This window comes from Carex rostrata, chromosome 8 (genome assembly GCF_964058835.1).
Source record: "Carex rostrata chromosome 8, lpCarRost1.2, whole genome shotgun sequence".
Lineage (NCBI taxonomy): Eukaryota > Viridiplantae > Streptophyta > Magnoliopsida > Poales > Cyperaceae > Carex > Carex rostrata.
Genome location: NC_135925.1, coordinates 1,614,816 through 1,632,723, shown reverse-complemented (window position 1 = coordinate 1,632,723; position 17,908 = coordinate 1,614,816). Strand labels below are relative to the sequence as shown.

At 40.1% G+C, this 17,908-nt stretch overlaps 1 protein-coding gene across 1 annotated transcript; it reads left to right on the top strand.

Annotated features, from left to right (window-relative positions):
• Nucleotides 1–14,271: 14,271 nt before the first annotated feature.
• On the top strand, nt 14,272–17,706 carry LOC144557718 (Protein phosphatase 2C family protein). Its single transcript, XM_078306282.1, has 4 exons — nt 14,272–14,713; nt 15,868–16,235; nt 16,325–16,561; nt 17,116–17,706. The coding sequence occupies exons 1-4, from the start codon at nt 14,407–14,409 to the stop codon at nt 17,362–17,364; spliced, it is 1,161 nt and encodes a 386-aa protein (XP_078162408.1). The 5' UTR covers nt 14,272–14,406; the 3' UTR covers nt 17,365–17,706.
• The last annotated feature ends 202 nt before the right edge of the window (nt 17,707–17,908 follow it).

Here is a 17,908-nt window from a genome sequence, read left to right as displayed (position 1 = left end):
TAAACAGTTCCAGAAGTGATTTTTGCTATAATTAGTTGTTTTTAATTCTGGAAGGAAAAAAACTGTTTTAGGGACGAATTTTAGACATTAGAAAGAGAGAAAAACACAGGAGAATAAGGAGAAAAAGGAGAGACAAAAGAAGGGAGAAGAAGATAGCGAATTCTTCGAGCGGTTACATTGATTTCTTTCTCTTAGAACTCTTTTACCTGTTATTTCTCTTGTGTGCTGCAGCCATGATTGGCTAAGGCTATTTCTAGGGTTGATTAGGGTTAGAACTTGAAACTTATGTCATGGATTAGTTGATTTTATATTATATTTACTTGTTCCTTGGTATGATCTTTTCTTTATATTACTTGTTTGTGATGACTTAAGCGAAATTGCATGAAACCCTAGGATTCGGTATTTACAATTGAGAAATTGAATATTTAGTCCTGACCATAAAGAAAAGAGTATTTGATAGGCTAAGTACCGAGAGGAGACGCTCATCTTATACGGGCTTAACCCGATAGGTTAGAAAATTGTACCAAGTACCGAGAGGTGACGAATAACTTTCTATACCAATTGGGACAGTTAAAGACTTAATAACTTTGGGTTAGTGTAACCAAGTACCGAGAGGTGACATTTATACTAATTTAAAGACGGTATTAACATAGAAATATCACTTTATACCGATAACATTAGACTGTGCCTTCATATTTATAAGAACAACCTTAATAAATCAATTAATCGTGACATTAGTGGATAGGAACCCTAATAGACCCTAATTTCTCATTCTTGTTTAAAACCACATTTAGACCTAGAATTTAGTTAATTCAATTTGATCAGCAACAAACCAAACCATCATAGAAAACAAACAAATTCCTTTATTTCCTTTTACTAAATTAAATTAATTAGGTTAGGTTTAATATTCCGAATTGTCCCTGTGGAGACGATCCCTAAATACTACTTGACAAGGTTGTACACTTGCAACCGAATTGAGGGTAAATTAGGATTTATTACTTGTGTAGTAGTAAAAATCACATCAAGTTTTTGGCGCCGTTGCCGGGGACAACGGTGAATATTATTTCGGACCTAAGTAATTTAGTTAGTAATTGTTTTTAATTTTCTTTTATTTCCTTTCTCTTTTGATTTAGGTTGAAATCTGGCAGAGGAACCTCCTACTCCGGACGCCACAGATTTGGTAGAGTGGTTTTCGAGGAGAGGATCAACTCATCTTTTTTACCAGAGAAGAAACAAGCACCCGACAAGGGGACCTTTCTTTCCCTTGAATCCACGTCGGTTAGACATGTCGTCCGGCAATGATGATGCTAGGTTTCAAAACCTCCAAAGAGAAAGGGATCGGATGGCAAATGAACTCCAACGGTTGAGGGCAGCTAACCAAGAGAGAGAAAATCTTGAAGCAGCCGATGCCAACCGCCCTTTGAGGGACTTTACTGCGCCTAGGGCTGAGGAAATCCACCTGGGGTACACTGCACCTACTATCAATGCTGAGGAATACCAAATTCCTCCTGCATGGGTTAGCATGGTGCAGCGAAATCTTTTCCATGGTCTGCCTCATGAAGATGCCACGCAACACTTAGCCAACTTTGAAGAAATCTGCAGTACAATCAAGGTACAAACTGTTTCTCCTGATGACCTTAAAGTGATGGCTTTCACTTTTTCTCTTGCAGATAAGGCTAAGGGGTGGATAAGGGGACAACGGCCCGAGAACATGAACACTTGGCCTAAGGTGGCGAATGCTTTCCTCAACAAGTTATTTCCACCATCCAAAACTAACTCCTTGCGCCATCAGATCCACAATTTCCGACAAAGAGGGGATGAAACCATGAGCGAAGCATGGGAGAGGTTCCAAGAGCTGCAGAGGTGCTGCCCTCACCATGGAATTGAAGGATGGAACCTGTTGCAAATCTTCTACAACAGTCTTCTGCCACAAGACAAGGGTATGCTAGACGCAGCCGCTGGAGGTAGTCTCATGAACAAAGGGGCTGTTGACGGATACAAGTTGGTTGATGACATGGCTCTCAACCAAAGCCAATGGCACAACCCTAGGGAGACCCCGGTCATCCTGCAACGGGGAATGAAGGAGGTGAACTCGAATTCAAGCATGGCCGCAAAAATTGCCGCTTTAAATCGCAAGATTGATCAAATGAGCGTAAAATCGGTAAATTATCCTTCTTCTCTTCCTTGTTCAATTTGTGGTGGGACCGATCATTTAGCACTAAATTGTGGTATAGGTAATGAGGTTAGTCATGAGGAAGTGAATGCCATAAACCAAGGCAATTTCAAACCAAATAACAATCCCTACTCCAATACTTACAACCCCGGTTGGAGGAATCACCCAAACTTTTCGTGGAGACAAAATGACCAAAATACCCAAGGTAACTCAAACTTTAATAGACCAAATCAAGGTTATGGTAACCAAGGGTATGGTTCTAATGCACCACCAAAGTCCAATCTCGAATTAATGATGGAGACTTTCATGGCAAGTCAAAATCAAAAATTCGATGAATTGACCAAAAAGGTAGACATGTTGGCAACCCAAAACAAAATGCTTGAAAACCAAGTTGCACAACAAGCTACACAATCTTCCCGCCAACCGGGTTCCCTTCCACCAAAACCTGAGAACAATCCCAGGGATGTCAAGGCGGTTAGACACATGCTTCGCAGTGGTGCGCAATATGAGGATCCACCCATGCCAAAGCATGCCTATGAGCAGCCGCAAAGTGAAGAGACAAGAACCAATGATGAGCACATCTCCACACACGAGGACTCCGCCTCAAAGGAAGTTACACCAATTGCACCAAGCGACCCTGCTATTCAAGCGAATCCATCTCAAGATGAGCCACCAAAGGTAAGTGCACAGGTACCTCTCTACATACCCCCTCATAAATTTGCACCTTTTCCTGGTAGGCTTAAGAATGAGAGAACTGATAGGCAGTTTGCTAAATTCCTTGAATTGTTGAAACAATTGCATGTAAACCTACCATTGAATGAGGTAATGACCCAAATGCCGGTTTACACCAAATTTTTCAAGGATATCCTTTCAAATAGGCGTAAACTTGAAGAAGTCCAAATGGTGTCCCTAGATTCAAATGGTAGTGCCATGGTAATGAATGAATTGCCCAAAAAGTTGGATGATCCGGGTAAATTTTCCATACCATGTTCGATAGGAAATGTCCAATTCAAACGAGCACTATGTGATCTAGGGGCTAGTGTAAGTCTTATGCCAAAGTCGGTTTATGATAGGTTGGGTGTAGGGGAACTTAAGCCAACTAGAATTTCTCTCCAATTGGCCGACCAATCGGTCAAGTTACCCCTAGGGGTGGTAGAGGACTTGCCAATTCAAATTGGTAAATTCTTTGTACCAATCGACTTTGTTGTGGTAGACATGGATGAGGATATTCATACGCCACTTTTGTTGGGTAGACCATTTCTCAATACGGCAAAAGCTGTGATTTATGTTCATGATGGAATTATTACAATGAACATTGGTGAAGAAAAATTAACATTTGACATCAAACGATCAATGAAATATCCATCTAATGATCAAAGTGTTTGTAGTGTTGAGATTCTTGACAGGTTGATAGATGAGGAACTCATAAACAGCTTGGAGAAGGGTTCCTTTGAATGTTGGATGGATCAGGAGTGCGAAAAATCTGACCAAACGAATGCTGTGGACCTTATTGCGGCCCGCAATAAAATTTATTGCGGCCCGCAACCAATCCAGACAGAGACTTTGCAAATTCCAGAAGTTATTGCGGCCCGCAATAACCCTTCCCAGATTGACAAAAAGCCTATTCTGAGCCCAATTCTTCAGGTTTCAACTACCGAAACTCTCCCCAACTTTGCCGAACCCTCGAAGGACGCACCCAAGGTTGAACTTAAGCCATTACCTTCAACCCTTCGATACGAATACCTCGGTCCAAACCAAACCTATCCCGTTATTGTCAACGCATCCCTAAACCAAGACCAAACCTCACAACTTCTACAAATCTTGAGGATGCACCGAAAGGCCATTGGATACACCATTGATGACCTCAAAGGAATCAACCCTTCCATCTGCATGCACCGCATTCTCATGGAGGAAGGACACAAGCCGACCATTGAAGGGCAGCGGAGATTGAACCCGAACCTTAGCGAGGTGGTGCGAAAGGAGATTCAGAAACTTCTTGATGCTGGCATCATCTATTCAATTTCCGACAGCAAATGGGTGAGCCCAATTCATGTGGTGCCAAAGAAGGGAGGGACAACCGTGATAGAAGGGGAGAATGGCGAACCGATTGCAACAAGACTCGTGACGGGATGGCGCATGTGCATTGATTATCGAAAGCTCAATACCGGCACGCGCAAGGATCATTTCCCTCTTCCTTTCATTGATCAATTGCTTGAACGGTTAGCTAAGCACTCTTTCTTTTGTTATCTTGATGGTTATAGTGGATTCTTTCAAATACCAATTCACCCTGATGACCAAGAAAAGACCACTTTCACTTGTCCATACGGTACCTTTGCATACCGTAGGATGCCCTTTGGTTTGTGCAATGCACCTGCAACATTTCAAAGGGCTATGATGGGTATATTTTCTGACCTAATTGAGAAGTCTATGGAAGTTTTCATGGATGACTTCTCGGTTTATGGTACCACTTTTGATAAATGTTTGTTAAACCTATCTAAAGTCCTACAAAGATGTGAAGAGGTAAACCTTGTTTTGAATTGGGAGAAATGTCATTTTATGGTACAAGAGGGTGTTGTTTTAGGTCATGTGATTTCTGCTAAGGGTTTAGAGGTTGACCGTGCAAAGATTGAGGTAATTGAAAAATTACCTCCACCAACAAATGTTAAAGGGGTTAGAAGTATTTTAGGACACGCTGGGTTTTATAGAAGGTTCATCAAGGACTTTTCTAAAATTGCCAAGCCCTTGACCAATCTTTTGTTAAAAGATGCTCCATTTGATTTTACCCAAGAGTGTCTAGATGCTTTTAATAAGTTAAAGGAAGCATTGATCTCCGCTCCCATCCTGCAACCACCAAATTGGAACGAATCTTTCGAGATTATGTGTGATGCGAGCGATTACGCCATTGGAGCAGTGTTAGGGCAACGAATTGACAAAAAGCCGTGCGCCATCTACTATGCAAGCAAAGTTCTAGATGAGGCTCAAGTCAACTACACCACTACCGAAAAGGAGCTACTCGCGGTGGTCTTCGCCATCAACAAGTTTAGACCTTACCTAGTTGGTTCCAAGGTGATAGTCTACACGGATCATGCCGCGGTTCGCTATCTCCTCACGAAAAAGGATGCCAAACCTCGTCTCATTCGTTGGATTCTCTTACTCCAAGAGTTCGACCTGGAGATTAGAGACAAGAAGGGTACCGAGAACCTTGTAGCTGACCACCTTTCGCGCATCAAACCTGAACCAAATGAAGACTTACCCATTGATGACTCTTTTGCCGATGAGCAGCTCTACCAAGTGGGTAAAATCGAATACCCATGGTTCGCGGATATTGCAAATTATCTTGCATGCGGAGTTCTACCACCCTATCTCACCTACCAACAACGGAAGAAATTCTTTGCGGATACCAAGCACTACTTTTGGGATGACCCATATCTCTTCAAGCTTGGTGTTGATGGGATTCATAGGCGTTGCATTCCGCAGGATGAGGTTCAATCAATTCTTCACCATTGTCATTCATCACCATATGGAGGACATGCCTCAACCAATAAGACCGCCGCCAAGGTCCTGCAAGCAGGTTTCTTTTGGCCAACTCTTTTTAAGGATACAAGGCAATTTGTTGTCTCTTGTGACAAATGCCAAAGGTTGGGAGGCATCACCAAGCGACATGAGATGCCTCAACAAAGCATCCTCGAGGTCGAATTGTTCGATGTGTGGGGGATTGATTTCATGGGGCCATTTCCGAGTTCATGCAACAACAAATACATCCTTGTAGCAGTGGATTATGTCTCCAAATGGGTAGAAGCAATACCAAGCCCAGGGGCCGATTCAAAGACCGTCAAACGCCTCTTCCAAAAGATAATCTTCCCAAGATTTGGTGTTCCACGGGTGGTGATTAGTGATGGAGGCTCACACTTCATAAATCGCTCCTTTGAAAGTTTAATGGAAAAGTATGGAGTTAAACACAAGGTGGCAACTCCGTACCACCCGCAAACAAGTGGCCAAGTTGAAGTGTCAAACTGAGAGATAAAGCACATCCTTCAAACTGCTGTAGGATTGTCCCGAAAAGACTGGAGTCTGAGGTTAGATGATGCACTTTGGGCATACCGCACGGCCTACAAGACACCAATTGGCATGACCCCTTTTAAGCTTGTCTATGGTAAGCCATGCCATTTGCCAGTCGAATTGGAGCATAGGGCATTCTGGGCTATCAAGTCCCTCAATTTCGACATGCACCAAGCCGGTCAAAAACGCATCCTCGACTTGCATGAACTTGAGGAGATCCGTCTCAACGCGTATGAGAATGCCAAAATCTACAAGGAGAAGACAAAACAATGGCATGACAAGCACATCATACGAAGGGAGTTTAAAATCGGTGATTATGTTTTATTGTTCAATTCACGTTTTAAACTCTTTGCAGGCAAACTCAAGTCCAAATGGAGTGGCCCATTTCAGGTGAAACGCGTGTTTGAACATGGGGCGGTAGAAATCTGGAGCGAACGAACTGGCGCATTTAAAGTAAATGGCCAGCGGCTCAAGGTGTACAATCATGGAGAACCGGTTGAAGGGAAGATTAACATCTCCCTTACCGATGCACAAATGAACTAAAAGAGGAGAATGGTCGAGCTCGAGACCCTAAAAGAGCGCTTCTTGGGAGGCAACCCAAGCACTTTACCTTTTTGCAATTTTAAATTTCGTATTTTTAAATTTTATTTGCATTTAGATAGGTTAATTTAGGTTTTTCAGAAGATTTCAGGCTCCTTTGCGGGCCGCAATAATTTTATTGCGGGCCGCAACCAAGCAGTCAGAGACTTCCGAAGGTCAAGTCTTAATTTTGAGTTAATTGCGGTCCGCAATCCCGTTTATTGCGGGCCGCAATCAAGTAGTCAGAGAGTCAAAAAAAAAAAAAAAAAAAAAAAAAAGAGTCCATTGCGGCCCGCAATGACAGTTATTGCGGCCCGCAATGGAGGCCGAACAGACGCGAATTTGTGATAAAAGGGGGGCCTTTCCGCAAATCTCTCTCTCTCTCTGACCCCTTCCCCCACTTCTTTCTCTCTCCCGATCTCCCATTCTTTTCTCTTAACTCTCTCTCTCTACCTTTTTCTCTCTACACCTCCCCATCTCTACTCTCTCTCTCTCAATCTCTTTCTCTCTCCCGATCTCTCTCCCTCTCCATCTCTTTCCATCTCATCTCTACATCTCTCTTTTTCTCTCTCTCTCTCTAACCCTATCTCTCTCTCACTACAAAATCCAACCAGCCGCCACTTCTTTCCGCCTCTCCACCGCGAGTATTGCGGCCCGCAACACCAACTCATTGCGGCCCGCAAGACAGCAGCCAGCAAAACGCCGTTTCACGCACACCCATTGCGGCCCGCAATCCCGTTTATTGCGGCCCGCAACGAAGAAGACAGAGGCCTCCAGCATTCAACATACCTTATTGCGGCCCGCAAAGAGACTTATTGCGGCCCGCAATAAAGCTCACAGAAGGCATTACAAGGCTGATTTTTCCGGAATTTGGCGGGTCGACTCGGCGTTTGGATTTCTCAGTTGCATCTACACTTCACATTGGTTTGATTGCACACATTTGGTTGTATCTCTAACTCTATTTAATTTCAATTGCTTGAATTGAACCAAATTGGTAATTGAATTGATTGTGAATTGTAATTGAATTGAACCAAATTGGTCACCAATCATGCCACCAAAACCAAGGGGCAAGGGTAAGGCAATAGCAGAGGATGAGTTCATCCCCTCGAAACGGTCCAAACAATATCGAAGAGGGGACGGTACCAATAGTGGGTCTAATGATATTGAAATGTCTGACCAACCTGACTGGACCACTCTACCTCAAGATCAGTGGCCTGAAAACAAAGACACTGATTATGGTCTTAGATTTGTGCATCCAAAAGCACGAGAAAACTTTCAAATTCTTAAGACCAAAAAAGTTGTCCAGCCCAAGTATGTTCACATACCTACCCTTCAGCAGTTGGGCATTCTAGATGAGGTTCATCTCCTCATGTCTTCCCTTGGTATCTGGGACTACTGTACCAAACCATTTCCTGCGTACCGCACCCTGACCTATGAATTCCTGTCTACTCTGCACATGGAAAATGACACTCTATTGCAGTATTATTTGGATGGTGCAGAGTACCAGATTACGATTGAGGAACTCAGCAACCTCCTGGGGTTTCCTCTCCGGGCTGATGCCGTGACGGTGCCAGATTGGGAGCCGGACTCCAGCTTCTACGAATTCTCCTGCCAGCTGATTGGTGGTCCGAGGCGGACATACAAGGCGAGTCAGATCAGCCACCCGGTGTTTCGCTACATCCAGCGTGCTCTCTCCTTCACCATCTTTGCACGCGGAGAGACAGTGGGCACCTTGGGCGAGTGCGAGTCGTATTTCATCTATGCCATGATCCATGCCCTAACCAATCCCGAGAAATTACCCCACGTTGGCAGCTTCTTCATCGACAATCTCCTGAACGTGAGGACAAATGCCACTCCGGGCGGTATGATCTCCTGTGGGGGCTTTGTGACCCGTCTTGCCATCTACCATGGGGTCATTCCTGCAGAAGGGCCAGTTTTCAAAGTCCTTGCCCATCAACTCCAAAAGCAGACCGAGTTCATAGATATGGCATATCTTCAGACGGCTGGCATCTTCACTCGCGTCGGCAACTCTTTCTTCTTCCTCTCTAGCGGTCGGCAGATTCCCATGCCTCTCCGGATACCGGTTGATAGGACAGATCCCTCCACTTGGATTCTGCCCCTCGATATGGCTCGACCACCTGCCGCACAAGCCGCTGTTGATCCATTTGGGATCCCTGGACCTGAGCAGCCTCAGCCTCCTCCATTTTGGGCTCCCGGTGCTGACCAAGTGACCCCGCAGCAAATGTACGAGTTGATGCAGACCATGAACACCAACATCACAAAGCTGCGTGACTATGTGGATGAGCGGTTCAACTCTGTTGATCGACAGATTGCCGATCTCCGTACTCACATAGGAGGGCAGTTTACTGAGCATCAGACCTACATGACGGGTCAGTTCAGCACTTCTCACTCTGACATGACTCGGCTCACCGATCAGATGGGGCGCATGCATGTCCAGTACACGGACCTTGCAGGGACGGTGGATGAGATAGCTGAGCAGCAGCATGCCACCTACTATAGGACGGACCGCATCTATGGGCATATGTCTGACTCTGGCTTTGTTTCTGCTGATCCGATACCGCGGCGCCGCAGACCTACACGTCCAGCACCATCAGCGACTGGTACATCTTCTTCTCAGGGGACTGCGCAGCCACCTCCACCACCTCCACCAGCCTGATTTCATTGTGAGTTTCTTTATCTCCTCTTTTTACCTTTCATTAGTTTTTTTTAATTGCACCGGGTCGGTGCCAATGTTTAGGCTTGGGGGGGTAAAATTGTAGGAATTGTATCTTAGGTTTACCTTAGGTTTAAGTTAATGGTAGGTTCTGTGCTATTTAGGGGTTTAGGACTTAATTAAATTTGAATGTTTTGAGAAAATGTCACAATCTAAGTGGGGATTTCAATGGTATAACCACATGGCGCAAGTTGACATAATAATTAGTGAATTTATGTTTTATGACACTTTAGTACCTGTGATCTTAAATTAGAACCTCTCTACATGTTGAATATCAAGTCTCAGACGCGCAATGCCAAGAGTTACCGAAAGGCTTGGTGCCCGTAGGAAACTTTGCGCGAGATTCAGAAATTCTTTTCTAATTGGACTTAATTGAACAAAGGTGTAGGCTGAAAAAAAGTGAGCTATGTTGGATTGAAGTCCTTAGGACAGATACATCCGCATATTAAAAAAAAATATATATATAAAAAAAAATAATAATAATAAAACAAAAAAATATGAAAAAATATATATATAATAATAAAATAAAAATGAGTGGAAAAATGAGTGAGCCAAAAACAGACGGATGCACAAGTAAAAAAAAAAAGTCAAAGCATCAGGCACAGTCTACACCCCTAACAAAAATTAAATTTTTAAAAGGATTTTCTGGAATTGGTTGTCACTTGTAGAACGGGGGGAGAAAAATTTAGGATTAACTAATTCTGAAGTGTCATATAGATATAAACTTGCTTAATTAAAATCAAAACGTGCGTTTGTGAGGTGAAGAAGATCATTGAAAGAAACCCGCATAATTGTTTGACATACTCATGCTTTGAATTGAATTGTTTGAACCCTAAATTGCTTTGACTGACCAATTTTATTTTTTAAGTCTTTAGGATAGTTTAGATAACTTGGTTTGAAATACATAAACAAAACCCGGGAATCCCTGTGAGGGTTTAGACTTGCTTGGGACAAGCAAAGACTAGGCTTGGGGGAATTTGATAAGCCACAATGATATATGTTGAAACATAGGGTTTGTTGTGTAAATTAAACCGAGTTTTGTTGAAATTAGAATTTAATTAGGTTATAAATGTTTAAAAGTTCAAGTTACTGCCCTAGTTGTGTTTATTTTGTAGGCAATCAAGTGCTTGGAGCTTAACGAAGGAAGACGAGCTATCTGGAGCAAGAAAGCACAAATCTGGCGAATTTTCACTTTTATTGCGGGCCGCAATTATTTTATTGCGGGCCGCAACCAACTAGTCAGAGCCGATTTGCAGAACAGAAAAATTTGTATTATTATTGCGGCCCGCAATGGAAGTTATTGCGGCCCGCAATAAACAGTTCCAGAAGCGATTTTTGCTATAATTAGTTGTTTTTAATTCTGGAAGGAAAAAAACTGTTTTAGGGACGAATTTTAGACATTAGAAAGAGAGAAAAGCACAGGAGAATAAGGAGAAAAAGGAGAGACAAAAGAAGGGAGAAGAAGATAGCGAATTCTTCGAGCGGTTACATTGATTTCTTTCTCTTAGAACTCTTTTACCTGTTATTTCTCTTGTGTGCTGCAGCCATGATTGGCTAAGGCTATTTCTAGGGTTGATTAGGGTTAGAACTTGAAACTTATGTCATGGATTAGTTGATTTTATATTATATTTACTTGTTCCTTGGTATGATCTTTTCTTTATATTACTTGTTTGTGATGACTTAAGCGAAATTGCATGAAACCCTAGGATTCGGTATTTACAATTGAGAAATTGAATATTTAGTCCTGACCATAAAGAAAAGAGTATTTGATAGGCTAAGTACCGAGAGGAGACGCTCATCTTATACGGGCTTAACCCGATAGGTTAGAAAATTGTACCAAGTACCGAGAGGTGACGAATAACTTTCTATACCAATTGGGACAGTTAAAGACTTAATAACTTTGGGTTAGTGTAACCAAGTACCGAGAGGTGACATTTATACTAATTTAAAGACGGTATTAACATAGAAATATCACTTTATACCGATAACATTAGACTGTGCCTTCATATTTATAAGAACAACCTTAATAAATCAATTAATCGTGACATTAGTGGATAGGAACCCTAATAGACCCTAATTTCTCATTCTTGTTTAAAACCACATTTAGACCTAGAATTTAGTTAATTCAATTTGATCAGCAACAAACCAAACCATCATAGAAAACAAACAAATTCCTTTATTTCCTTTTACTAAATTAAATTAATTAGGTTAGGTTTAATATTCCGAATTGTCCCTGTGGAGACGATCCCTAAATACTACTTGACAAGGTTGTACACTTGCAACCGAATTGAGAGTAAATTAGGATTTATTACTTGTGTAGTAGTAAAAATCACATCAGACGCTTCCTTTTGCATTAGATCCACTGAAAATTTTGTGAATAATAATTATCACCTCTCTTTCATTTTAACATAATACGAGAACCTTTGTAAAAGTTTATTTCATAATTCATATGTGCCTTGTAACAGGGACTACCATTAAAGAATTCCATAAAAGATCTTTATCTCTTACCAAGTCACCAGCTATTTTGGGCCCACATTGCACTTTTTAAACAGAATTCTTCCCTCCATTCCAACAAGTAATGGAGATGCCCTTAACAAGGATATCACATGTTGATTATTTTCTTTCTAATACTGATGTAAATATAATGAAATTTCATAATTGAAATCATGGTAAATATACGTAGTTATCTTTCAAATTCTCATCCCAAATACTCTTTCATTATTTTATTTTATTTTTCAACTTTTCACAAACAATATAAACATGCAAACATTCATTTTGAATACTAATTGAGTGTGCATTTTAGGATGTTTAATCAATGAAAAAATAGAGTATGTGTCCCCCCAGGTACCTGAGATACAATTAAAAAGAATGGACGGCCCATATTAACCCCCGCTGGGCCAAATTCAATTCGGAGCCGGTTAAGACTGTAGAGTGTGTGCTTTGAGATTCGTGCCACATGAAAAAGAGCGGCCCATATTTATGGCTTGCACCTCAGGTACAGGTACCTGGGGTGATACAGATTCAAAAATAGATACACAAGGGATACTTGAAGAAGGTGAGTTATGTAGCTCGTTAATTTGATTATTATGTGTAAAATTTGTAAATGATCTTGAATTAAACTTCTTCAAATTTTCAAAATCTTCTTTAGATAAATAAATTTTATAGACTAAATTTACAGATTTGGAAATTATTTTCTAAAAAGAAATCACAACTCTCTCCAGTTTGTGTAGAAATGGAGAAGATTGGACCAAGAAAGGGTTTTCTTTTTGGCTGGTCAGAAGAAATTCACAAGTTCTCAGTGATGTAAACTGGTTGACTGAACTTTCTCCCAACAAACCATCTCCTTCTTTTCGTTTTTATAGCCATAGCCATAGCCATAGCCATAGCCCCTGATCAATCGCCTTACATATCTTAAATTATTGCTTATAATAAACTTTGGTGATCTGATGTTCTGATCATCCCTCAGCATTTCCAGACTATATAAACTTTTTTTATTAAATCAAATATAAAATTTCGGATGAGTGAGATTACGGGTAATACGTATATTACGGATTGACTTGTCCTATGAATTTGTATTTTTCTTTTCAAATTCAAATAGGTCATTCGAACTGTTAAACATGATTTCCATATAAAAATGTACTTGGAGATCACATTTTATATTTTTTTTTCAGAATTTCTTTTCTATTTAAAAATAGATAAAAAATCACCAAATTTAAAATTTTGGGACCATCTAAAAATAGTTATTTTCTATCTATTTAAAAGAATAAAAAAAATTGGTCTTCTCATGCATTTCAACTGATTTGAACTTTAAAAATATAAATATAAATCTATAACACGGGTTGATCCATCTATTTCAAAACAAATGTAGAATTTGTGATACCCAATTGATAATACAAAATTTGCTAATATTAAATAATGATCCAATGGTGAGAGTTTTAGTTGTTAAACAACTTGAAATTAATTTAAGGAGATGCATTAAAAAAAATGAAATAAATTATTTTAAGGAGCATGAAAGTCAACCTGTCTCCCAAAGTCACGGTGGTGAGCATGACCTCCTCCATGTCTCCGTGTGTGCACTTTTTCTTTTCCTTTTTTTCCTCTTTTTCACCTTTTCTTCTCTGCCCCCTCTCCATTCTCTACCACCTACGCTAATCTCTCTCTTATTGGATTTCACTATATTGGGTCGGGTCGGGTCGGGTTCAATCTACAAAATGCGGTTATCTCAATTGTTAATGTTATTAAATAAATTCTTCTAAAACATCATATCAATAATTATTTCCTCCAAAACTAAGAAAATGTCTCAGCTTGACTAATGAGTAATTACTGTCCCAAACTAACCTTAAAAATAAGTTAGAAGAATGAAATCTGATCATCTCCTATCTCCATTTTGATCTTAAACCTGATGAGACAGAGTAATACGGGTCGGGTCAGGTTGAGAGGAAACCCGATCCAAGTGTATCCCTCACGGTTTTCAGTGGTAGTTCCGTAAATTTCCAGACATGAAAGCTTCAGCTCCTAAACGGGTCTGGATCCCCTAAAGTAAAACACAATTTTAATTTGGATCCGGACCATTCCGATCAGAAAGGTGGAACACATAGATCCTTTAATATTCGTGCCAAAGAAGATCGGACGATCCATATCCAAATTCAAAATTTATGTTACCTCAGGTTGATATGAATTCGTTCCTAAACCCTCTATAAAAGCAGAGCAGTCCGCGCTCAACTTCACCCGCTCTTGCCTCCGGTTTTTCCTCAATCTCTCCGTTCAAATCGAAATCGAAATCCAAATTCAAGTCTAACCAAATCTAACTGTTTAACTTTATTAAAATCAAAACCTGATACTCTGCACCGGGAAATGAGGGATGTGGCCGTGTATGGGGAGGCTAGCGGCGTCGTGCTGGGGCCCAGTGACTAGGAGGTACTCGTGTATGACGAAGGATGAATCGGAGCCCAATGTCGATCAAGAGGATTGCCTGGTTTGGTCCAGAGGCCTCGGCAAGCATTCGGCCGGTGAGTATTCTTTCGCCGTTGCTCAGGCGAATGATATCATAGAGGATCATAGTCAGGTTGAGACGAGCCCGGCGGGGACATTTGTCGGGGTATATGATGGTCATGGAGGCGCTGATGCTTCAAGATTCGTCGCCGATCATCTGTTCCAGCATCTTGTCAGTAAGTGTGTATTTGATTGATTTTGATTTCTCAATCAGAGTTTATCTGTGGAAAGGACAAATCTGTGGTTTGTTATTTTGGTACATGAAAATTGACGATGATCAGATTAGATCATTATATATGATTTTTGGTTGTGCTCTTGATCGATTGAAATATTTGTTGTTTTTTCTCAGAGAAAGTGAATAGAACTTTTTTTTTTTGGTATCCAGTACCCAACTTTGTAAATTATTTAATTGAGCTCATACATCATGCAGGAAATATAGGAAGTACATTTTTTGTATCAAAATGTACTTCCGTGTAGCTGTTATAAAAAGTATCTTTTTTTGTTGGCCAATCTAGTACGGCATTACATAGTCAACTTGTCCTAGATGCTTCCTTTTAGCCTAATGAGGTGTTTAACTAAATTATAATAAAATAGTGGTATAAAGGTCCTGCTATTTTCATTGGAAAACGATTCTTTATTTGGTATAGTTGTCATTGAACAGAAAATCCTATTAAAAGAAAATATATATATATATATATGAGCATGACATCTTTCTTTGATGTTCTCTGCTGTACATGTCTTAGTTGTCTGTATGTTTGCATGTACCTAGCTCATATGTATCAAATTCATGCAATTTTCTCATTGTGAAGTATAATCCATCAAAGATTATGTTTAATTCATGCCAGATGTATCAAATTCATGCAATTTTCACCAAACGTCATCATTTTTCACATGCATGAAATTCATGCCAGGTAGATCATATCCAAATCTCAGATTATTATTAATTTAAGTTTGATGATTTTCATGATTTCAAGTTATATCCACTGTCACTGGGTCCTGACTCCTGCCCCTTTTAGTTTCTTAGTTTCTTATAATCAATACTTTTCTAATAACGATAACTGTTTGCTCTTTAGTGCCACTTCTATTGAAAAAAGAAAGAAATAGGAAAAGGAGTTTGGATTGCTATTGAGGGACAAATTTTATAAGTAGTTCTCTTTTGGAAGAATTATAGGGAGACATAATTAAAGTTTTGTTGCCTGTTCTTTTTTTGTGCATTTTAATCCTAAATATTGTGTGGTTGCAAACATGTTATTTTTTTTTTTATGTTTAGATGGTTGAATAGCTGTTCCTTCAGACCATACACTAAATTACATTTTCATACACATCATAGGGATTGCTCGTGAATCAGGCACAATATCTGAGGAGGTTGTTAGAAATGCATTCTCCGCAACCGAGGATGGCTTCTTAACACATGTGCGAAGGATGCATCCGTTCAAACCCGTTATAGCTGCAATTGGTTCGTGCTGTTTGGTTGGAGTCATATGGAGGGGAACTCTCTACGTTGCCAACTTGGGAGATTCTCGCGTAGTTGTTGGTTCTTTAAGCCGATCAGACAATAAAATCATTGCTGAGCAGATAACACGAGATCATAATGCGAGTGTATCAGAGGTGAGGCAAGAGCTTAGATCTCTCCACCCAGATGATAACAACATTGTCGTGCTTAAGCACGGGGTTTGGCGCATCAAAGGGATTATACAGGTGAGTGGTAATATTGTAATTTCACAAAATTATTAGTGTTGATTTCCTTCTTTTTACTTTAAACATCTAATCTTCGTATATTCATTCAGGTCTCGAGAACGATAGGAGATGCATATTTGAAAAAGCCTGAATTCTCCATGGACCCAACAGTAGCTCGATTTAAACTCTCTGAACCTCTCCGCCGGCCTATCTTATCATCAGAGCCATCAATCATTACACGAGTACTTCGTCCGCAAGATCAATTTTTGATCTTCGCATCCGATGGTCTTTGGGAACAACTCACCAACCAGGAAGCCGTTGACATTGTCAGCAATAATCCAAGACCCGTATGACCCCCTTGCTATCTGGACCAAAAGAATATCTTTTTTTTTTTTTAAATAACAAAAAGGTTACTAATTATTATAACAGCAATAGTGAGACTATGCTACTATGCATAGCACGGATTGGTCCGTACTATAGATCAATATCTTCATTTTCATAGTTCGATATGAACAGTTCAAAATGATCCCCATATGAAAATAAAATGTAATTGTAGATCAGATTTTACATATTTTAAATTTTTTGTACTTTTTTTTCGATAGGTAGAAAATAACTTGATCTAAAACTTCTAGGCCATTCAAAAGTAGTGATTTTCTATCTATCTAAAAAAATAATAAAAAAAAAAATCTAAAAAATGTAAAATTTAGTTTGCGAGTATGTTTTGATACGGAGATCATGTTGAACGGTTCATATTTAGTACTCACTCTTATTAGTAGTCATGACAGAAAATATTTAGTTAAGCCAGGATTTGGGGAAAAGGAGGAAGGTTACTCAAGGAAACCATGTTAGAATGTCCGAATTGGGTGAATTCTTGTAACAAATGTGTTGTTTTGATGATCAGGGAATAGCGAAGAGGCTGGTGAAAGCAGCTCTGAAGGAGGCGGCGATAAAACGGCAAATGAGGTATGAAGATTTGAAGAAAGTAGAGAAGGGAATTCGGCGGTACTTCCATGATGACATCACAGTTGTTGTTATCTTCATTGATCACAACTCACTAGCAGAGACCGACATGTCTCTGCCAGAGCTCTCTGTTCGTGGGTTTGTCGATTCTATTGGACGTTCTCATTTTTCTACATTGGATGGGATGTGACATGTCAGTGACTTTATCTGAACGGGATATCATATCAGTGAGTATCCCCTGCGGTACCCTACCGCATAGAATAACTCCCAGCCGAACCAAAATCATTTCGGCACCTATTTGGATTATAGGGAGTCCGCTTTAAGATTTGTGCTAGGTTAAAACGGACAATGCAGATCTCATTCTACACGGTAGGATACCGCACTGAATCTGAATTCAACGGGATATGATCCTGTCTACTCTTTAAACTGTGCAGTTTTGACATGAGACATTTGTCTCTCTTTTGTATTTATTATATATATATACTTTGTTCTTTCTTTCATAATAAGAATATCAGATCAGGGCTTACTTTTCGTTTGGATACCTTTTAAGTCTATTTTATTGAACTATGTTATATTGTTTATGACAATATGATTCTGATAGATAAATAAATAAATATGGTTCTTATTTGGGGAAGAATTTTAAATTCTGGATTCACCAATGAAAAATCATGGTTTGGTACGCATTTGTTGTTTATACTTGAAGGAAATCAACATCAAAACTGTAAATGAATGCA